The sequence below is a fragment of the Lampris incognitus genome, chromosome 17 (genome assembly GCF_029633865.1).
Source record: "Lampris incognitus isolate fLamInc1 chromosome 17, fLamInc1.hap2, whole genome shotgun sequence".
NCBI lineage: Eukaryota > Metazoa > Chordata > Actinopteri > Lampriformes > Lampridae > Lampris > Lampris incognitus.
In genome coordinates, this window is record NC_079227.1 from 40,067,061 (window position 1) to 40,090,923 (window position 23,863).

Sequence of the window (23,863 nt, forward strand, 5' to 3'; positions counted from 1 at the left end):
AAATCTGACTGAGTGAGAATGTATATTGACATTCAAAAGTCTAGACCTCGAATGTAAGACGACCCCCCCTTTTTCATACGTATTTCCAGGGTAAAAACCCCGTCCTCTATTCAGAACAATACGGTAGCTACCTATCATACATCACATATATCATATATCAGAATATTCTATTACTGTCAAGCCAACTATGAACATTAAAATACGTCAAACCATGTGTCCTGTATCATAGCTACATGTATGACGTTTTCAGCAACAAAAAAGGCGTAGAAATCAGTTTGGTATTCAGCGAGTTATGAGTGATTAACTGCGCTGACAGTTCATTGCGCCTGCCAAACACATTACACTGAGTGGAGCGGGTGACCGCTCCAAGATGGCGGCCCCACGGATCGTCAGCGCCAATAGGCAGCAGCGGTCGATGCGGCGTCTACTCTTTATATGTCTATGACGTCAGAATCTGTAGAGCATTAGTAAGAATACGAGCAGGAGGCAATGAGATCCAGCAGGGGGCAGCACTGACAACCTGGGAGAAAACCTTCAGGTGAAAGCGACACACACTGAACTGCCACCAAAACAACCAACGAGGAAGAAGCGTCACTTCCTGCTTCAGTTGGTTGGAACCAGAACACGCCCTGTTAAAAAAGACCAACGATAAGAAAAGTGGTGAAGAGTGAAGAGACTGAAATACAACCAAACAAGTCTGGCCCACTTCAAGTACTGATGACACCCAACTTAACTATTGTTTCTTCAACTATCTATAAGTACTAATCTGTACAGTGTACTGTACATGTGTACTGATATGTACAGTGTACTGTCTATAAGTACTGATATGTATAGTGTACTGTCTATGTATATGTATAGTGTATGGTCTATATGTACTGATATGTATAGTGTACTGTCTATGTATATGTATAGTGTATGGTCTATATGTACTGATATAGTGTGGTGATATAGAGTGTACTGTTTATATGTGTTTGTATTATAATGTAGTGATGTAGTATACTGCGTATATGCAGTGGTATTATAGTGTACTGTGTATATGTAGTGATATTATAGTGTAGTGTGTATATGTAGTGGTATTATAGTGTAGTGGTATTATAGTGTAGTGTGTATATGTGGACTGATGTGAACCAGTGTAAACCTGGTCTGGACTGATCTAGTGTTACTGACCTCTGGCCTTCCTCTTGTAGTAGATCAGACCTGCCAAAGACAAAATCAAACCCAGAAGCAGACCTGACGCTCCGATGGCGATCTTGTCTCTGTCTGATTGTGGCATGGAGGGATCTGGAGAGACAGACCCATGTCTCTATCTATAGACACACCTGCATGTTGACCTGTCTCTCTATGTCTTCATCACCTATCCATGGACAGAGACACACATAGATACTCACTCCAGTCCACGTTCTTAGGAGAGGGGAAACTGGCGTGTTCCACCATGCAGGTGATCTTCTCTCCAGACCTGAGATGAAATAAGTGAAGAAGAAGAAAACACAGGAAATAAACAACATATCAGCAATAAATAAGACGTGATGTGATTGGATGAGGTAAGTCTGTACTTTCCTGTCTGTCTGCACAGAAACTAGTCAAGTCTGATACTAAACATCAGCCCAGTTTAAAACACGGTATTAATACACAATAAATACTCTGTCGTCCATCTGGGATCTCCCCTGTAAAGAGCCACGCATCCCACCTTAAATATACAGCTGGTGTCTACAGAGCAGACACTGAGGAGACACGTTCCACCTTAAACATGCAGCTGGTGTCTACAGAGCAGACACTGAGGAGACACGTTCCACCTTAAACCATCACTTTGTGCTTTGTTTTCCAGTCATTGTGTGTGTGTGTGTGTGTGTGTGTGTGTGCATGCGTGAGTATGTAGTGTTAAAGTATTGTGTATGTATTTGGACCGGTCCATTTGGTACTGAGTCTAATTTTTCTGACCTGGGCGTGTACTCCAGGTAGGAGTGGATCTGGTAGTACCAATCACCATTTGCCAGCTCATCGGTGGAAGTGACGTCAGAGGTCACCGGCTGTCCGTCTCTCAGCCAGGTGACACTGATGTATTTGGGGTAGAAGTTGTAGACACTGCACATCAGCATGGCCGGATGTCGGCCACTAGGAGGCGTCACTGAAGTCAGTCTGACACTGGGCTCAGCTGGTAAGGAATTATTTTGTTATCATCATCATCATCATCGTCATCATCATCATCATCATCAGGACTTGAAATTAACTTCTTGAATCAATGTCAAATGTGTAGAGTTGCTAATCCCGAGAGTACATAATGTTTGGGGCCACATGGTGGCGCAGTGGTCAGCGCGGTCGCCTCACAGCAGAAAAGGTCGTGGGTTGGAATCCCGGGGTAGTCCAACCTTGGGGGTTGTACTGATGTGTCGTAGGTTAGTTTACATTATTACGACAGCGGCCGCCAGAGGAGTTACCATAAACTGATTTACGGCAGTGCCTAGCAGAGCTGAAATAAAGCATGTTAAACGGCTCTTCTGCAGTGAGTCGCCTCAGTCCAGCCCTCCGCATTGAGGACTAGACTCTGTTATAGCCGGACCTCAAACAGGACTCATGAAAACCCGGCACGTTACTGTAACATGAGACTCATCCTAGATCTGCTGGATGATGCAGATGCAGTAAATTCTGAAGCACTTATTTTGTTCCTAGACTTCTATGAGGCCTTTGACGCGATTGAACTCACGGTTCTGTTACAGTTCGTCGAGGCGTTGGGCTTTGGGAATAACTTTGTTGGCATTGTCAATATGTTTCACAAAGATATGAATAGTTCTGTTATGATGAACTTTAACAGCTTTAAAAGAGTCCAGATGAACAGAGGGCTCCGCCAAGGCTGCCCTGTTCCTCCTCCCTTATTTATTTGAGGGGCTGAATTCTTATCAGTTAATATCGAGAATGATGGACGTTTGGAAGGAATGTCGGGTTTTGGTGGAGAGTTAAAAATCTCATAACTGGCAGACGACACCACTTTGTTTTGAAGGACAAGAAGCACGTGAGGAACTCTGTTACCTCAGGTAACCAGTGTTCCAGGGCCTTGGACCTGCGACTAAATGTGTGCACATGTGGAATGTTGTCTGTGCGTGATTGTAGCGATTGTGTAGTTGGAAACATCCGGTAAAAGAGTCCGTTAAGTATTTGGGAATATATACAACTACACATCTTACAGCTAGACAACATCTCCATTTCTCCAACAGATTAAAAAGACCAAGTCTGTCTTCAGGATTGGTCTTGGAAGGGGTTTCTCTATTTTAGGAGGAGTTCTCCTCTCCAAAGCAGAGGGCCTGTCTCGCTTTGTGGGTCCATCTGTGTCTCTATTGGTTTATGGTTCTACCGCCACAGAAGCAAATAGAACTTTCTTAAATGTCATTTGGAAGAATAAACCACACCAGCTTAAAACATGTGTCCTGTCCAGCAGTGAAGCAGAAGGAGGTCTGGAAGTTCTAGATTCCGTTGATTCTGGTAACACAACACACAAACACGCTCACACTTGTCGTGTGATGGTGAAATGTCCCATAAGTGTTGGACTGGTGTGGAGTCTCGTGACCCTGTCGCTCCTTTAACATGAAACACGTGACCTGGTGCTGTCTTCATCCAGAAGATGTGCTCTTCAACATCTGATTAATTGTGTTACTGTAGATGCAACATGTGTACTCACAAACAGGAGTTGTGTAAATCACTACCTAAGATCCCTGCTTGTCTCCAAGAAGTGAGTCTTTCCTTAAACCTCTCAGCCTTGAAACAACAACACAAGTAACGAGCTGCTGACATACTACCACACTTGTGTCCTGACAGCCGTCTGTTACTTTACATGTGAACACGTGTACTCCCCTTCTGTTTTGTTGTGTGTCTGTTCTTTGTTCGTGTTATGTTGTTACCATTTATTAGGGGTCCAAGCCCCAGGGGCTGGGGACCCCTATTGTTTCTGCTCAGTTTTTTATTTTTATTTTATCCGTTGGTAAAAGTGGTACTGCAGCCTACACCGTAACAGATTCTACAAAACCCTTTGGAGGCCTGGTACAGAACTTCGCACTTACCCCACTTGCAAAACATGACACATGTCAACCAGTTGGTGGCGCTATTTTGAAGGTCAAGGCGTTTTGGCGTGTAACTCCCAAACCGTACATCGGACATGCAAAACCTTTACATGTGCACATTCACTGAGCACAGCTGAATCACGTGGTAAAGGCCACTCCCATTTCTGCCGTAATTTCATTTCGCAAATTTGCGAAAATAGCCAAAACTACTTGTTCGAACTCCTCCTAGGCCGTGCGATCGATTTACACGAAACGTGGCACACATCATCTACATTCACTCAAGGCAAAAAGTTATCGAAAGAATTTTGATCCGTTGCTCGGTTTTGATTTGACAGATCATTGAACCTTGACTGGAAAACGGTGATTTTCCATGACGGTGCCATAACTCATCAATGCATTGACATATCAACTTGAAATTTTAGACGTATTTATTTAGACGTCACGTATTGTCAAAAGATCCTAACTCATGCAGTGCGTTTCATTTACCCAGTAGGGGGCGCTATAAATTGGAGAAGTTTATATCTCATAATTGACACCATGGATTTGGATGAAATTTGGGGTGCACAGTCTAGGATCATACTGGAGTTGGCACATGCAATTTGGTCATGAATTTAAAAAAGTGGGCGTGGCTTATGACAAAAATGTAAATTTCACCTGCGAAACTTCAAAAATGCCCCAAAATGTCCCCCAAATCCCCTGCACATCCTACAGAACTGAGATGTTGTGAGCAGATCCAGTAAGTGATGCCAACACTTTGCTGCACTGCAACATAGGGTCAATTCAGAAGTCCGTCACTCTATATTTTTCAAAATATGAAAAATCATAAAACATAAACATTTCTGCACAGATTCATTCAATTGCTACCAAAACCGCCACAGACATTCTGGAGAATGAACATATCAAGGGGGTCAAAGGTCATTCTAATCGGTCAAAACATGCATCCACACCAATGTACAATATATGCCTGTACAGTGTACAATATACCTAATATTTTTTATTTTCACACATATTTGATCAAACTATTCCAAAATATTTGACAGGACACGTGACACTACCAGCATGACGTGTGAATGTGTTCAGATGTTTATCAGCGACGGTTTTTGCGTTATAAGCGTTTAAAGTATAAGGGACAACATGCAGCTCTTTAGCAGCAGCTATGCTATTGGTTCAAGGTGGCGGATCTTGTTCACAGCAACTCCCATTAACACGAAACTTGGTCCACCAATAAGTCATGACGCCCTGAGGTTCTGTGCATTATTTACTGTTAATTGGCCACTAGGTGGCGCTATGCTGCAAAATCATGAAATGCGCTAACATTATATATCCGAACTACTTGTAGCCTGTCAGTGTGATCAAACTGAAGCTTTGCAGCTAGCAGCTATGTACTCTTGTGAGCACCCTTCAGTAAAGGACATTTTATACTGCAAACCATTATCACCCCAAGTCCACTCTACTGCCCTTTGACACGGCTACACAACGCACTACAGGAGTATAACTACACATTTCTTTCAGAATCAGCAAACAAGTCACAGAATGACCCATAGCAGCTGTAAGATAAGCCTCTGCTTCCACATCTCTGGCTCAGACACCGCCATTAGCTGCGTCTGTTAAGAACTAATCTCAGTTTCCTGATGACGCCTTCACGCATTCACTGCATAGATGCTGAACTCAGATGCAGCATACTCATGCTTCATTATATCCTCCTACTCCCACTTCAGCAGGTTTAATTAAAACACAAATAAGTTCCCTGAAGCTCAGAACAAGGTTTCCAGCAGGCTGCATTTCTCCCACTTTACTGAATAACTCACTGCAAGGCTGCCAAGAAACCCTCTGAAGTTAGTGGAAGACAACCTCTTCGCTCCTGTCAGCCCCACACTTGCCTCGTCCATGGGAGGGAACACTAGAATTGTACTTCTCCTAAAACAGATACTACACGCTCTTCCACTGTTATTACTCAGTACTTAACACTCAACATTGTTGACAAGTATGTACAGCCTAATACTACTCATTTCCCCACCTCATCCCTATATGTCATTATATTCTTTTAGACACATATGTTGTTTTTCTTCCAGCCCCAACCCACACGATGTTAATAACCTGTTCCGGGTTCATCAATAATCCTTTGTTGACGTCATAGATGATCAATAGTTGTGCGCTGTGTTCACAACCATCCTCATACACCATCTTGACGGACAGCTTTACGACCACCGTCGCTCATTAAGACTGAGACTTGCAACCGTCTAATAAGCAAACAGCTCAACTAGCGAGGCTCCTACAGACAGCCAGACCCGACTTACATACATGGGGGCTTGGAGCCCGTTAATACCTGCTGGCAGCGCTGCTTTATGTCGGGGACTGTCTCACACCCTGATTGTGTTCTTCTGACGTAGTTATGTAATGATACTGAACCTGATGTGTGTCCGTAATACTACACACCTGTTTTATGTACCATGTTCTATTGTTCACTAATACACACACACACACACACACACACACACATACGCACACACACAGACACACACACAGACACACCAACACACAGACAGACGCACACACACACACACACACACACACAGACACAGACACACACATACACAGACACAGCACGCGCGCGCACGCACACTGACACGCGCACACGACACACAACTCCAACGGGCTCGCGCACAACTCACAAACACGTGCGCGCGCACAAAGACAAAAATAAACACGCACACACGGTGACAAACACAAACAAACACACACACAGACACGCGCGCAAACACAAACGCCCGCGCATACACACGCGCACACACAACTCACAGACGCACGCGCACACACAACTCACAAACGCGCGCGCGCGCGCACTTAAACACAAACACACACAAAGACGCACACACAGTGACAAACACACACACGCACGCACACACACACACACACACACACACAAGGTGACTTACAAACACACAAACGGACGTGCGCGCGCACACAGACATCCGCGCACACCGGCACACAACTCAGAAGCGCAAGCACACACAACTCACAAACAGGCGCGCACACTTACATACGCGCGAACACACACGCGCGCGCACACAGACACGCGCGCGCATACAAAAACGCGTGCGCAAACGCGCGCACACCGATACATACAACTCGCAAGCGCGCGCGCACACAACTCAGAAACACGCGCGCTCACTTACACACACGCATACATGCATGCATAATAATAGTAGTAGTAACAGTAATAGTAATAGTCATAATAACAGTAGTCAACATTAGTAACAGTAGTAGTAATAGTCATAATAAAAGTACTACTAATAGTAGTAGTAACAGTAGTAGTAATAGTCATATTAATAGTATTAATAATAGTAGTAGTAATAGTCATAATAATAGTACTACTGATAGTAGTAGTAACAGTCGTAGTAATAGTCATAATAATAGTACTACTAATAGTAGTAGTAACAGTAGTAGTAATAGTCATAATAATAGTACTACTAATAGTAGTAGTAACAGTAGTAGTAATAGTCATAATAACAGTACTACTAATAGTAGTGGTAACAGTAGTAGTAATAGTCATAATAACAGTACTACTAATAGTAGTAGTAACAGTAGTAGTAATAGTCATAATAATAGTACTACTAATAGTAGTGGTAACATTAGTAGTAATAGTCATAATAACAGTACTACTAATAGTAGTAGTAACAGTAGTAGTGATAGTCATAATAACAGCACTACTAATAGTAGTGGTAACAGTAGTAGTAATAGTCATATTAACAGTACTACTAATAGTAGTAGTAACAGTAGTAGTAATAGTCATAATAATAATACTACTAATAGTATTAGTAACAGTAGTAATAGTCATAATAACAGTACTACTAATAGTAGTAGTAACAGTAGTAGTAATGGTCATAATAATAGTAGTGGTAACAGTAGTAGTAATAGTCATAATAACAGTACTACTAATAGTAGTAGTAACATTAGTAGTAATAGTCATAATAATAGTACTACTAATAGTAGTAGTACCAGTAGTAGTAATAGTCATAATAATAGTACTACTAATAGTAGTAGTAACAGTGGTAGTAATAGTCATAATAATAGTACTACTAATAGTATAAGTAACAGTAGTAGTAATAGTCATAATAATAGTACTACCCATAGTAGTAGTAACAGTAGTAGTAATAATCATCATAGCAGAGCAGCTCACCTGTCTTATCCAGTGCAGCTCGGTACCGTATCTCTATATTATGTTTGCAGTACGTCTCTTTCAGAGCTCTCCAGGTTGCCAGTTCTGCAGGATCGTTGTTAAAGCGCTCTGCGTTATAGATACCAATATGATCGTATCCAACCCACTTCCCCACAGTGCTGTTAAACCTGAGATATTCTATCTTATTGAAATAATGAGAGTATATGTACTCTATGTCAGGAAGCTCAGAGGAGGTGAACACACATATGTCCAGGTAATACCACAAAAACGCATCTGGAAGAGAAAGAGAAACAGGTTCAAGTTACTTAGTTGAATTGTTTTAAAGACAATAATTAAAACCTCTTTTCTAACAACACAGCAGAGTCCATCCAACAGAGACTGATTTACATATTTTATCTCACCTGCTCCATAGAAACCCACGACCAGGAGGGAGCAACACACAACAAGGCAGCATGAAGCCATGTGTCTGTCTTGCTGATGAACACAATAAACTGTCCTCCTTTACAGACTGACTGGTGTGGACTGCCCCCTGGACATAAACCAGTCCACCACCCAATCACCTCACTGGGCTGGCTAGCTCTCCCAACATCAGCCAATAGAAAAAACAGAGGCCTGCCACGTCATCTGTTACCAGGTAGAGGGTAGAGTCTAATGCTGGAAAGGGACAGAAACTCACAGGTTCGAGCCTGTTCGGGGACTGAGAAGCTTTGGCCGGTGACAGAATGACAAGAGGACATGTGTTGATAGTATAGCGCCCCCTAGCTGCAGGACACTCAACATGTACACAATACACACTCAACATGTAGACAATACACACTCAACATGTACTCAATACACATTCAACATGTACTCAATACACACTCAACATGTACATATGTGTGTGGGTCTGTGTGTGTGTGTGTGTGTGTGTATATATATATATATATATATGTCTGTGTGTGTATATATATATATATATATATATATATATATATATATATATATATATATATATATATATATATATATATATATATATATATATATATATATATATATATATAAATGTGTGTGTGTGTATGCGTGTGTGTGTGTGTGTGTGATGGCAGCTCTCGGGGCCACATGTGTAGTTCGTGTTGTGTTAATGTTGTGTGTTGAGGCAGCAGTGCTGGGGCGTCGCTGCTGCAGGACTTCTTGTCAGGCTGAACAGCAGAGGGCGCTCCACAGAGCAGCTGTTAAATACAGGGCGGACCGCTGGACTCTACCAACTACCCTCCATGTCATGGGGGGGGTATTCTTAATGTAGATGTGTTGTGTGTGTGTTTAGAAGGTTGTGTTGTGGTTGTGTCGCCTTGGTTACTATCTAAATGTTAACTTGTTGAAGAGTTGTGCTGTGTTGTGTTATTGTAGTTTAGTTGGTAGAGTGTTGTTTGTGTGTTGCCCTTGTGTGTCAGAATGGTGGGACCAGCCAGTACATGTGCGCCCCCTTGTGTTCAGGTTGTTGGGTCAGTTTGGTGTGGTGAGTTTGTTATGTTCAGTGTGTTACTTGGGCATGATGTGAGTGAAGTTGTGTTTAGTTGACCTGTTGAGTGGAATGTGTGTGTTCACTAAACAACTGGTGAGTACAGCAGCAACACTTCATTGTGTAACATGAGAGGATTCATCTATGGAGCACGTGGAGAGAAGATATGAAGATGTGTGCACCACTAAGTAAGTTTAATATAACACAATGAACACATGTAGGATGGAGCAACAAGAGGTGGGTGGAGCAACATGGCATGACACATGACGTGTGAGGTGTCTTGTTGTTAGACAAACACAATGAACAGATGTAGGATGTAGCAACAAGAGGTGGGTGGAGCAGCATGGCATGACACATGACGTGTCATGTGGGTAAATAAAACTTTATCTGAATAAGTGACCCGTGACTCCTCGTGTCTACCAGCACCAGACGATGCTGGATCAGCGGACTTTGCATCTGATCCGAGGAGCTGCTGGATGCGAGCCTGCAGATTGTGGAGGACCACAGATATTAAGAAGTGAGTTGTGGACTCGGGCCTCGTGCAGCGGTGTGAGCAGGTATCAGTACCTGATACAGGAGCCGTGTGGGATCCCTATATCCTGCACAGCATTTCTACGTCATACGTCATACGTCACCAACATGAATGTTATCAGCACATAAGCCCTGCTAGTTGGGTGTGAGATGGAAGAGAAGGAAGAATTCTGGAGGGAGCTGGATGACGTGGTGGAGAGGGTACCCAAGGAGGAGGGAGTGGTGATTGGAGCAGACTTCAGAGGGCATGTTGGTGAAGGGAACAGAGGTGATGAGGAGGTGATGGGTAGGTATGGTGTCAAGGAGAGGAATGTGGAAGGACAGATGGAGGTGGATTTTGTGAAAAGGATGGAAGTGGCTGTGGTGAATACATATTTCAGGAAGAGGGAGGAGCACAGGATGACGTACAAGAGTGGAGGAAAGTGCACACAGGTGGACTATATCTGATGTAGGAGGCGAGATCTGAAAGGGGTTGGAGACTGCAAGGTGGTTGTGGAGTACAACATGTACTGCATATGCACTCCGTATGTACTCTGTAGTTTTCTACTTCTCTGTGTGTATGCAACTTCCCACTCAATGCAGACACACATACCCATTGTTCTTATGTGCGCCCCCATGGGGTCACATAGCCACGTCATCATGATTGCTTCCCCTTTGCTGCGTCCCAGACACTGGGACAGCAAAGGTAAGAGTAATGGACCTACAGACACTCACCAGGCACAGAACCTGATTAACTCAGATGTTTTCCTGCATAGCTTTGTCAGACTACACCTTGGTTGGTGCAGGAAACATAGGGTATGACGCGATGGACTGTGCTATAAAAACCACTACCTCCAGCTCAGGGCAGAGCATATCCTCACAGACGAACCTCTGTGTGGCCTTATGTCTCTCCATCTGCAGATGCAATAAAGATTCTCTGTTTGCTCCAATGTTTGTGGGGTGATTGTTCTCCCCAGAGGTTGCTGGGGCAAGAGCCCATTTAAGGATAAAGGAAAATCCACAACAAATTTGGTGTCAGAAGTGGGATCTCACGTCGCCCGCCAGACGGACAACCGGCTGACCCGTCATCTCGGGACGAGGACATAGTCACCCATCTCCCAATAACCTCAGCAGGTTTGAGGAGAAGAAAGGGAGAGGCGGGTGGTCCGTTTGGTCGGTGTTGCTGAGACCCCTCAGCAAAACCCGGGGAGATTCATCACACGGGTAAGCAGGATTCTTTAAAGGAGGAAATGATCATTTAAAACGCGGACTATTGAAACCAGATGAGGTCGTGCACTGACAATTAGGCGGCTGTTCACCCTCGGTCTCGCACTAATAGAAGTGGTCACCTGGTAGGATCAAGTGAACCTAGAAGAGAAAAAAACAGGGAAACAAGGGCAGTAAACTGCCCCCGATAGATATGAAGGGTCCTATCTATCAGATAATGAGAAGGAAATATGGTGAGGACTCGGTAGAACATGTTTTAGACTGGATACAGGGTCATGGGTTTCCTGTTGAAGGACCTTTGAGCAAGAATAAACTAATGAAAGTCCGACAGTCCATGGAAAAGGGAAAAGCGAAGGTCTTGGAAAGGAAACAGATTCCTACAACATGGTTAGAGTATATGGCAGAGCAAGAAAGAATTTTGGGAATGTGGGAGAAAGAGTGTGAAAGGAGGGAAAGAAAAAAGCTACAGAGGACTATGACGCGCAACGACGACTCAGACAAAGACCCGTTCTCTCTCACACCTCTCCTAATCCATCTCTCTCTCACACCTCTCCTAATCCATAACTCTCTCACACCTCTCCTAATCCATCTCTCTCACCCACCTCTCCTAATCCACCTCTGACACCCACCCCTCCACCATACTCACATGGCAGCCAGTCTCTCTCTCCTTTTGTCTCTGGGACACCCCTCCGACGGCTCCAAGGTGCGTCCAGCAACCCGTCCAACAACGCGGCGCCACGAGACCGATCCTGGGACCACCACCGACACCCCAACCGCCACCAATTCTCTCTCCCCCGTCCCCAGTGAGGGGACCATGGGAAACTCACCTCTGCAACCATTTCCTGGCCGGCCTGCAGGACGGAGTTAGGAAAGCCATAGAAACACACTGCGTAGGATACGGAAAGAGACGACTGGAAGACTTGCTGAGACATGCTGATCATGCTCACGATCAGATACAGAAAAAGGCAGAAGAACAGCGGCCCCCAACTGGGTGACGACTGCTGCTTCACATGTGGCCAGCCCGGTCACTGGGCTAAAGACTGCCCACTCCATCGAGGGTGCAACCAAGGGCGTGGCAGAGGCCGAGGATGGGGTCAGAGCAGACCACAGGGTGGAAGGGGACGGAGCAACGGACCTTACGACCAGCGGGCCCCACGGGGAGGCTCATACCGGGGCTCGGACTGACAGGCGACACGGGAGGAGGAGGAGGGGGTCCTGGACACATCTGCTGCCACATCAGGTCGTATGACTGCACAGACACAACCACATACACTGATTAGCAATGAAGACTCTGCTTTGCTGTTAGCTTCCCCAGTTGGACAGCATGTCTCTCATGAGCCAGCTTTCCGAAAACTGCCAATGATAACCTTGCGTCTTGCAAATGCTGAGCTGCCTTTCTTGTTGGACACGGGAGCCACACGAACGGTGGTGAGAACCGCCGATGGCCCGTCCACGGTACCACGGAGCGGCCAAACGGTCCTCTCCACTGTTGCGAGTGGTACGTGTGTCGCGGAGCCATTATCCGTCCCTGTGCGCCTCGCTTGCCTGGACGACAGCTCATCGACAAAATTGCCTGTTTTGATTTCTGATAACTGCCCATTTAATTAGCTGGGTAGAGATGGCATGATCCAACTGGGCATCTCTGTTGTTTCCACCCCATCAGGGCTGCACATCACTTCGCTACCAGCAGCGAATAGTTTTCTGCATACACATAACCCCGCCCTCCCTCTACGGGTCTACATGTGGGCTCCTACCACCTCCCAATACACATAGTCCATGGGCCAGACGATATTTCGGTACACTCAAGGTGGCAAAACTTACTTATAATTTTTGAAAGGATCCATGTCTGTAGATGATATTTTGGTATGATAACCATTCCTGAGTGGCAGCTGTATCACAGTTATCAGCTCATGAAGTTAACCACCCGCTAAAGTAAATTGCATTTTAGACGCTGGTGCATATCCTGGTTTAGCCTCATGGTCAGGACATTTTTCAATGTTCTATCATATTGTATTTGGTATCATTTTAAAGGGGACCTTCTTAGCTTTCATTCAAGCCCTGTTGTGGATATTTCTCACAAATATAGAGGTCACTTGAGCTCTTCAACCCGTCAATAACACACATCTTTCTGCAATTTTCGCCTAAACTATATACTTTCTTTTAGCCCTGTGGCATCTAGGAATATCAGGGACACAAAACACAAACAGTGGAATACTCACAGGACTGTAAAGATTCAGGAAATGTATAATATACCCATACTATTTCATTGTGTGAGGTGATTGTGAGCCTTAAATGAGAACTAGACCAAAGCCAGTTAGGTCACAAACTGGTCTCTATACATTTGTTTAAATACACAATCAAAATACATGATAAAAAGGAATACCATAGTGAGGTAATGAACTATTTTAATATTTTAAACAACATTGACATTTACATATACTTAGTCAATGATACATGTAATCCCATATCATTAGTGGGTATATGTAATGGTAATGGGTAGGGTAATGGGTATATGTGAATATGGTTACATTATTGTTATCAAGCTCTGGGTAACCAAGTCCAGAATCAACATCCTGTGCATCAATAGACTACTACCACAGTAATACCATCAGAATCATCACACTGTCATTCATCAAACTGCTCGTTTCTCTCATCATCTGACTCCCCAAGTTCAAAGTCCAGTTCTGGACCATCCTGCTGTTTTTGGTTACTGCAGGTCTGTAACCTGCACATGTCTGTGCATGGAAGTCAATTTGACAGGCACATGCAGCTTGGCATTTTGCATGAATGCACACACTTACATGTTAGCATTTCCAAGACCACATCTGGTGCAGGTGGGGAGCGCATCCAGTAAATGGCCAGCTTGCCTTCATCGTCTGTCCATCCATACTCAGTAGGGCTTGGCACCACAGGGTTAGCCTGCAGACAGCACTTCCATATTGCTGCCTGATAGTTGGCTCGTTGAACATGCATAAAGAGACAGTCTCTACATGGTGGCAGCTGGCTGGACTCAACCTCTCCCCTTTTGGTGCAGAAGAGCTGGTAACGCAGTTTGTTCACCTCAGCAGTGCTGCTATTAGCAACATACATCCGACAGGTGAACTGCTCAATTTTCTGGAACAGCTCATCACTCACATTCCATGTCTGTCCCAGTTGACTAAAAGTCTCTTGGCAGGAAGTGTACTTTCTCACTATCTTCAGGGCATTCAGCTTCCCTCGACCAGCGAATGCACTGACAGTGTCGCAGCCTGTGAAGGCATGTAAGCCAATTAGGCTGTCACAGATGCTGTCTCCAAGTGAACTTGCCAGTTTGGTGATGTCGACAAACCGTGTGCGGTTCTGAGTCCCACACTTCTGGTAGATGGGACAGGTGATGTCCTTCTGGAAGCCAAGACAAAGCACCATGACATCAGTGTCCTCAGCTGTGATGATAACTGACTTTGAGCCCGCATTTGCTGCATGCAATGCATGCAGGAGCAGACGGGTGTCAGCTTCTTCATGTGTGGAGTGCAGTTCTGCTGCTTCCTCACACCCATCTTCTGTCAACTTGTAGCAGGTTTCCTCACAGGTCATGTACAACACCTTGCCATGCAGCATAGCTCTGTATCGTGGGAGTTTCCACTCTTCCACCAGAAACTTGATGAGACTGGTCTTGTTGGAGGAACTGCACAGAAATTTTCTCCACTGCTGGACGTGGTGTCCCCCTGCAAGATTCTTGTACTGGAGAGTGATGTCTCCACCCCGGTTCAGTCGTTCAGCATCTTTGATCGAAGTCTGGTGATAGACATCAAAAACAACATCAATCCTCCCACTCTGTGCTCCCTCATGGAGGACCTGGGTCAAGGCTGACTCTGCCACCTGTGCAAAGGTTTTGTTGTCGCCATTCATTTTTTGGACCAGGCTCATCCCATCAATGATGGAAGTAGATGGGATTGGGATGTCTTCTGCAGGAGATACATTCTTTTCAAGCTCTCTGGCAAGTGCAGCCTTGTTTGTTTTTCGTAAGGACCCATCAGCATTTGCCAGTGCCCATGGTAGTGGGCCCAATGGGTAGGCAAGGACATCCTTCAGATTCACCTTCCTGCTTTCAGCCACCAGGATCATGTGACTGAAAAGGTTTCTATCTGCCTTCAGAACCACATCCTGTGCTTTCTTTCCATGAGCTTGTTTTGTGCTAACATTGGAGAATGTTTTCAGACTTTGCTTGGTCATCTTGTCGTGGAATTTCACAGGTGGTGGGTCTGCATCTAACCTTGTTTGCTGGAATGCTTGGTAGGCCTCTTCTCCTTTCTCAAGAGCTCTCAAGAGATCTATGGTCACATCAGGTGGAGCCATGTTGCCAGTGGAGAGGCTAACCAAATCAATCTCATCAGGGGACATAGGATTGAGCCAGTTATTCTCCATAAGGTCCATGAGAGACTGGACATCTGCTTCATCTCTCTTGATCCTTGGACTCTGTAGATCTAGATGAGACCATTTGCACCTGCCTTGACCTGTCAGGTCTCTCAGCTGTCTGAGGTACATGCTTCTATACTCAGCTGTGAGATAATATTTGGTCACAGCTCCTGGCTTCAAGCTGAATCCCTTTGTCCCTCCAGCTGTTTGGGTGTCTTTGTTCACCGTTTCTTCTATAGCTTGGTCAACAGGGATTCGGCCAAAGGGATTGGTGGAGCCCAGTTGGACTGAGAAGCCTCCTTCCATGAATTCTGTGTACACATCTGGGTGTGTGATGGGCAGCTCAGACATCTGGACATAGTAGTAGGGGAGGTAGCGTGCATAATTCATCCTGTCATAAGCAAAGCACCATGGGATCATTGCTCGAATGCTAGCCAAGTGTAGCATCCAGACTCCCTCTCTGGATGCTCGGATGAGCCCCAACAAGATTTCAACCATGTCCAAATAGGACATCCAGAAGTTCGAAAGGCTGCCGTTTCCACCTCTAAGGAACTCACGGTAGACTTCAAATAGATCCATGATGCGTGTACAAGAGCTGTTCTCGAGGACCTCCTTCAAAGCATGTTGTGAGACTTCTTTCCCAAGGCTGTCAATGGTCTTCAGTGTCTCATTCAGGTGAACCATGTCATTCCTGTGAGTTTCTTCCAACCAGGACAGGAAACCATTCAAGGTCAGTCGCATGAGAGCCTCATACAGGAGCTTGTGTAGTCGCACTGCCCTGTTGTACTTGCGGCCATCCATAACACCAGCAATTGAGCCTTCTGCAATCATGCCAGACTCAATGCAGAGGTCTTTGAGTCCAGCATCTTGGAAACGCTTTCCTATTATTGCCAGCAGTGTGCAGATGGTGTGGAATACCCCAAGCCTAACGATGATATCATGGAACTTGTCATGGTGTTTCCATGTGATCTCGACAGCCTTCGCATACAGGGCTTGGTCAAAGACACAGACAATCTTCCTCAGGACTAAGCACTGCATGATGCTCAGTGACTGGTTAAGCACCTCGTTGACAGTAGACATTTGTGTCGCTGGAGCATTGATGGTAGGCAGATAGCTATATTGTCGGGGATGACCGTCATCTCTCCTCGAGTCAGGATGTTGAAGCCTGTCCAGCTGCTGACTGACTGTTCTTCTTGTTGTGACATGCGTGCTAGGACCCAAAGAAGGTTTTTCTCTCTGGCAAGCTTAGTATTGGCTGCAGTATCGGCATCTGACTTTTTGCTTTGTGGTGGCCCTACCCGTTGTCCAGCATTGTAAGTTGGTAACATTGGTGGGGGTCCATCAGTGCTTCTCTTCTTTGTTTTGGGAACAGTGGGCATGGGTTGGACAGGAAGTGGGTTGACTGGCTTTGCTTGCACAGCAATCCCATTGACTCTGTGAGATGTTCCCTCACCACTGACAGTTTCTTCAAGACGGTCGATATTGTCCCAGGCTAAAGTTGTGAATATGCCAGGATGGATGTTAGCTGGAAGGGCAATGCCACTCCCTGATGATGAGAGTTTCTGGAGACACAGGGCAGTGTTGATCTCTTCCATCTGTGAATAGGACACACTGTGACCAAGTCGGTTGAGGATGTTTATCAACTCTACATTTCCTGTCAACGATTTGACACTGAATGGCAGAACAATGTGCTTGGAAGGCTTGGTATTTCCACATGTCACTGCATATACTATGTCATGGCCAAATGACTGCAGAAGGCACTGCACTCTCTGGGATGCATGATCAGGATCATTTGAGCCTGTGAGTAGAGAGTACAGGAAGATAATGAGCGACTCTGGAATGGTAGGACATTGTGCTTCTGGTTTGACTTCAGGCGGCCAGGTTTGAGGAACATCTTGACTTTTAATGTCTGCTCTCAATTTGATGGCTGCTTTGGCTATAACATCTTGTGCACTGACACTTTTCAGGGTCTGCAGCTCCCTTTTGAGAGACTGATTTTCTTTGGCAAGTTCCCTCATGGACAAGTTATCGGGATAGAGGAGGAATTTTCCTTTCTCATCAGGGAATATCTGCAAGGCTCCAGCAAACTCACTCTCTAAGTTTCGCCTTATGTGCTTCTTGGTTGATTCCTTGACTTGGGCAATGCCTTGGGAGTTCATTGAAGCTACCAGTCTAGAAGAGAGATCAGTCATTGTCATCACTTGAGGATTGCCAAAAAGCTCCATCCTGATGAAGAGGAACAGCTCATTGTATGCCTTATTCACAGCAGCTTCATACTGGGCTGCAGCATCATCATCTTCATTGCTGGCAACCTCTCCTTTGGAAACCTCTTCTTTGGTGTAAAGTCTATAGCATGACCTGTGGTAGTGCCCTTCAGCTGCTACAAGGTCTCTACTCACAATGGCAATGATTCTGCTGTCCCTTTTCTTTGTGGCTGCACTCCTGATCTTTGCATCAGCTCGCAGTTCTCGACACTGCACCAGTACTTCTCTCGTATTCTGTCTCTTGGAATATTTGCTGTTTTTCTGACAAAATATGCACTCTGCATCATAAGTCCTAGATGTACTTGGAGCATGTCGAGCTACTCTCTTAGATTGTTTCTCTTCAGCAGAGACACAACTTTTATTTTCTTTTGCAAGGAGGCCATCAAGAATTTGCTTCATAGTGAAGATACTGCGACACTTTCTGTGGTAGTAGATTGCTGGAATCTGTCCCTCAGGAATGTCTTTTGCCAGTTTCAAAACTGGTGCATGATTTCGTATCTGAGCTGCCCTTAGCAGAGTTCTCCATGAGTCGACACTTTGTAGTGAAACCAGCTTATCTGTATCATCAGAACAGTGGATAATGCACTCCACCCGTGGGCGCTTTGGTATTGGGTAAAAACTTGCTTGTTCACCAGTGGCCATATTCAGTCAGTTTTCACCTGCCACATACAAACAAATACATGTAACTTAGGTGTATGAACACTACTAAAACAAAGTTTACTTTGCTTCACCAGCGTCATATTACCATTATTTATCTTACATAGCCACAAATAGATACATTACCTAGTTGCTATGCAACAGCTGTATTTTGTCCACATGAGGCCGCTAAAATCAACACAAGATGAAAGTTCCTCGTAGCCAGTTTAACTAATCATATTAACATATACATTAAAAGAACATGCTAACATTATGGGAAATTAGCTTACAATCTTCTCCAGAGTGAGACAAGAAGATAGATACCAGTTTCCTCTATATGTGTTTAGTAGAAAGCTATCTGGCTGCACGTTAGCCTAGCTTAGCACAATGAATGGAAGTACACAGTACTGGTTATCCTTGGTTGTTGGCCAACTAAGAACTGTCCCAGAGTTTAAGCTAGGCTAATCAGTACCATGGGTGTTGAAATGCTATATTTGTAAAAATCTGGGCAAATACACAATCGTGAGAGGCACAGAAACAGGTTTCCTGAAAGAAAAATGAAATAGCTGCTCATTTGGAAAGATTATCATGTATTATTTTACTTCTGTTAGTGTACCAAATAAAATGGCACCAGTGAAGTTGTGTCACCTTGGGTGATATCGATATCTGGTCTGACCCATGGACTAACTGGCTTTGGTCTAGTTAGTTTCTTAGTAATAATGCCCTTCTAATTTAAGGTTCACAATCACCTCACACAATGAAATAGTATGGGTATATTATACATTTCCTGAATCTTTACAGTCCTGTGAGTATTCCAGTTTTTGTGTTTTGTGTCCCTGATATTCCTAGATGCCACAGGGCTAAAAGAAAGTATATAGTTTAGGCGAACATTGCAGAAAGATGTGTGTTATTGACGGGTTGAAGAGCTCAAGTGACCTCTATATTTGTGAGAAATATCCACAACAGGGCTTGAATGAAAGCTAAGAAGGTCCCCTTTAAAATGATACCAAAGACAATATTATAGAACATTGAAAAATGTCCTGACCATGAGGCTAAACCAGGATATGCACCAGCGTCTAAAATGCAATTTAGTTTAGCGGGTGGTTAACTTCATGAGCTGATAACTGTGATACAGCTGCCACTCAGGAATGGTTATCATACCAAAATATCATCTACAGACATGGATCCTTTCAAAAATTATAAGTAAGTTTTGCCACCTTGAGTGTACCGAAATAGGAAATTTTGGGCTCTGGCCCAATGGACTAATCGGCTTAAACCTGGCAGGTGAAGTTGTGTTTCCGACCCAGGTTCCCCGACGGGGTCGTCCTCCTTCCAGGACCCCGGCAGTGTCTTCACGGGTTCAGCATTCTGCTTCTCAGCCGGCTTTGGACTGTGTTTCACCTACTGTTTCGGCTGAGGGACGGCGCAGCCGTTATGGCAGGCTGCTTAAGCCTCCAGTGAGACTCTAAGTTTCTTTCCAGGAGTCCCTTCTGGGTGTTCGGGGGAGGGGGGGCTGTGTGGCGGACACTAGGGGCTATGCCTCTCACCCAGCAGGACTGTGAGCTGGGGGCGTGGTTTACGTTCCCGGGCTTGCTGGTGCAGGGTTGTTCCTGCTGAAGTTTTGGTTTTGGAGTTGAGGAATAAACATCAAACTCGCCTTCGTCTGCTTTGTTTTTCCTCACCCTGCCACAGTACTACTAATAGTATTAGTAACAGTAGTAGTAATAGTCATAATAATAGTACTACTAATAGTATTAGTAACAGTAGTAGTAATATTCATAACATTATTACTACTAATAGTATTAGTAACAGTAGTAATAGTCATGATAATAGTACTACTAATAGTATTAGTAACCGTAGTAGTAATAGTCATTATAATAGTACTCCTATTAGCAGTAGTAACAGTAGTAGTAACAGTCATCATAGCATTGCAGCTCACCTGTCTTATCCAGTGCATCTTGGTAATAATTGTTTATACTAGGTTTGCAGTACGTCTCTCTAGCAGCTCTCACGTCTGCCATAATTGCAGGATCGTTGTTATGGCTCTCTGCGTTTTGGATACCATGATCAGTGTATCCAACAAACTTCCCCACAGTGCTGTTAAACCTGAGATATTCTATCTTATTGAAATAAGCAGAGTATATGAACTCTATGTCAGGAAGCTCAGAGGAGGTGAACACACATGTGGACGTGAAATACCACAAAAACGCATCTGGAACAGAAAGAGAAACAGGTTCAAGTTACTTAGTTGAATTGTTTTAAAGACAATAATTAAAACCGCTTTTCTAACAACACAGCAGAGTCCATCCAACAGAGACTGATTTACATATTTTATCTCACCTGCTCCATAGAAACCCACGACCAGGAGGGAGCAACACACAACAAGGCAGCATGAAGCCATGTGTCTGTCTTGCTGATGAACACAATAAACTGTCCTCCTTTACAGACTGACTGGTGTGGACTGCCCCCTGGACATAAACCAGTCCACCACCCAATCACCTCACTGGGCTGGCTAGCTCTCCCAACATCAGCCAATAGAAAACACAGAGGCCTGCCACGTCATCTGGTACCAGGTAGAGGGTAGAGTCTAATGCTGGAAAGGGACAGAAACTCACAGGTTCGAGCCTGTTCGGGGACTGAGAAGCTTTGGCCGGTGACAGAACGACAAGAGGACATGTGTTGTTAGTATAGCGCCCCCTAGCTGCAGGACACTCAACATGTACACAATACACACTCAACATGGACACAATACACACTCACCATGTACACAATACACACTCAACAAGTAGACAATACACACTCAACAAGTACAAGAACACACATATTGTGTGTGTGTGTGTGTGTGATGGCAGCTCTCGGGGCCACATGTGTAGTTCGTGTTGTGTTAATGTTGTGTGTTGAGGCAGCAGTGCTGGGGCGTCGCTGCTGCAGGACTTCTTGTCAGGCTGAACAGCAGAGGGCGCTCCACAGAGCAGCTGTTAAATACAGGGCGGCCCGCTGGACTCTACCAACTACCCTCCATGTTATGGGGGGGTATTCTTAATGTAGATGTGTTGTGTGTGTGTTTAGAAGGTTGTGTTGTGGTTGTGTTGCCTTGGTTACTATCTAAATGTTAACTTGTTGAAGAATTGTGCTGTGTTGTGTTATTTGTAGTTTAGTTGGTAGAGTGTTGTTTGTGTGTTGCCCTTGTGTGTCAGAATGGTGGGACCAGCCAGTACATGTGCGCCCCCTTGTGTTCAGGTTGTTGGGTCAGTTTGGTGTGGTGAGTTTGTTATGTTCAGTGTGTTACGTGGGCATGATGTGAGTGAAGTTGTGTTTAGTTGACCTGTTGTGTGGAATGTGTGTGTTCACTAAACAACTGGTGAGCACAGCAGCAACACTTCATTGTGTAACATCAGAGGATTCATCTATGGAGCACGTGGAGAGAAGATATGAAGATGTGTGCACCACTAAGTAAGTTTAATATAACACAATGAACACATGTAGGATGGAGCAACAAGAGGAAACCAGATGAGGTCGTGCACTGACAATTAGGCGGCTGTTCACCCTCGGTCTCACACTAATAGAAGTGGTCACCTGGTAGGATCAAGTGAACATAGAAGAGAAAAAAAGGAAAAAAAGGGAAACAAGGGCAGTAAACTGGCCCCGGTAGGTATGGAGGGTCCTATCTATCAGATAATGATAAGGAAATATGGTGAAGACTCGGTAAAACATGTTTTAGACTGGATACAGGGTCATGGGTTTCCTGTTGAAGGAACTTTGAGCAAGAATAAACTAATGAAAGTCCGACAGTCCATGGAAAAGGGAAAAGCGAAGGTCTTGGAAAGGAAACAGATTCCTACAACATGGTTAGAGTATATGGCAGAGCAAGAAAGACATTTGGGAATGTGGGAGAAAGGGTGTGAAAGGAGGGAAAGAAAAAACTACAGAGGACTATGACGCGCAACGACGACTCAGACAAAGACCCGTTCTCTCTCACACCTCTCCTAATCCATCTCTCTCACACCTCTCCTAATCCATCTATCTCACACCTCTCCTAATCCATCTCTCTCACACACCTCTCCTAATCCATCTCTCACCCACCTCTCCTAATCCATCTCTCACCCACCTCTCCTAATACATCTCTCTCACACCTCTCCTAATCCATCTCTCTCACACCTCTCCTAATCCATCTCTCTCACACCTCTCCTAATCCATCTATCTCACACCTCTCCTAATCCATCTCTCTCACACCTCTCCTAATCCATCTATCTCACACCTCTCCTAATCCATCTATCTCACACCTCTCCTAATCCATCTCTCTCACACCTCTCCTAATCCATCTATCTCACACCTCTCCTAATCCATCTCTCTCACACCTCTCCTAATCCATCTATCTCACACCTCTCCTAATCCATCTATCTCACACCTCTCCTAATCCATCTCTGACACAAACCCCTCCACCATACTCACATGGCAGCCAACCTCTCTCTCCTTTTGTCTCTGGGACACCCCTCCGACGACTCCGGGTGCGTCCAGCAACCCGTCCAACAACGCGGCGCCACGAGACCGATCCTGGGACCACCACCGACACCCCGTCCAACACCACCACCACCACCACCCCAACCGCCACCAATTCTCTCTCCCCCGTCCACAGTGAGGGGACCATGGGAAACTCACCTCTGCAAACATTTCCTGGCCGGCCTGCAGGACGGAGTTAGGAAAGCCATAGAAACACACTGCGTAGGATACGGAAAGAGACGACTGGAAGACTTGCTGAGACATGCTGATCATGCTCACGATCAGATACAGAAAAAGGCAGAAGAACAGAAGGCAAGGCAGGCTCAGGACAAACATCGCGCCTCTCTCTCTCTCCTCCATGGTGCTGCAGCGGCTTCACCCCACCAACCTGGGCAACAGGGCAGACCCGGGGACCGTTCACGACGTCAGAACACGTGGCAACACGTCCAGCACAGCGGCCCTCAACCGGGTGAGGACTGCTGCTTCACATGTGGCCAGCCCTGTCACTGGGCTAAAGACTGTCCACTCCATCGAGGGCATCAACAAGGGCGTGGCAGAGGCCGAGGATGGGGTCAGAGCAGACCACAAGGCGGAAGGGGAC

The 23,863-nt window shown here is 45.1% G+C and overlaps 1 protein-coding gene across 1 annotated transcript in view; it reads right to left on the reverse strand.

Annotated features, from left to right (window-relative positions):
* Positions 1-603: 603 nt before the first annotated feature.
* Positions 604-23,863, reverse strand: part of LOC130127223 (H-2 class II histocompatibility antigen, E-S beta chain-like) — a 29,528-nt gene continuing 6,268 nt past the window's right edge. The window contains exons 2-6 of the mRNA XM_056296793.1: positions 8,230-8,502; positions 1,939-2,152; positions 1,389-1,456; positions 1,168-1,281; positions 604-629 (exon numbers count right to left, since the gene is read on the reverse strand). Coding sequence (XP_056152768.1) covers positions 604-629; positions 1,168-1,281; positions 1,389-1,456; positions 1,939-2,152; positions 8,230-8,502 — 695 coding nt within the window. The remainder of the gene's footprint in view (positions 630-1,167; positions 1,282-1,388; positions 1,457-1,938; positions 2,153-8,229; positions 8,503-23,863) is intronic.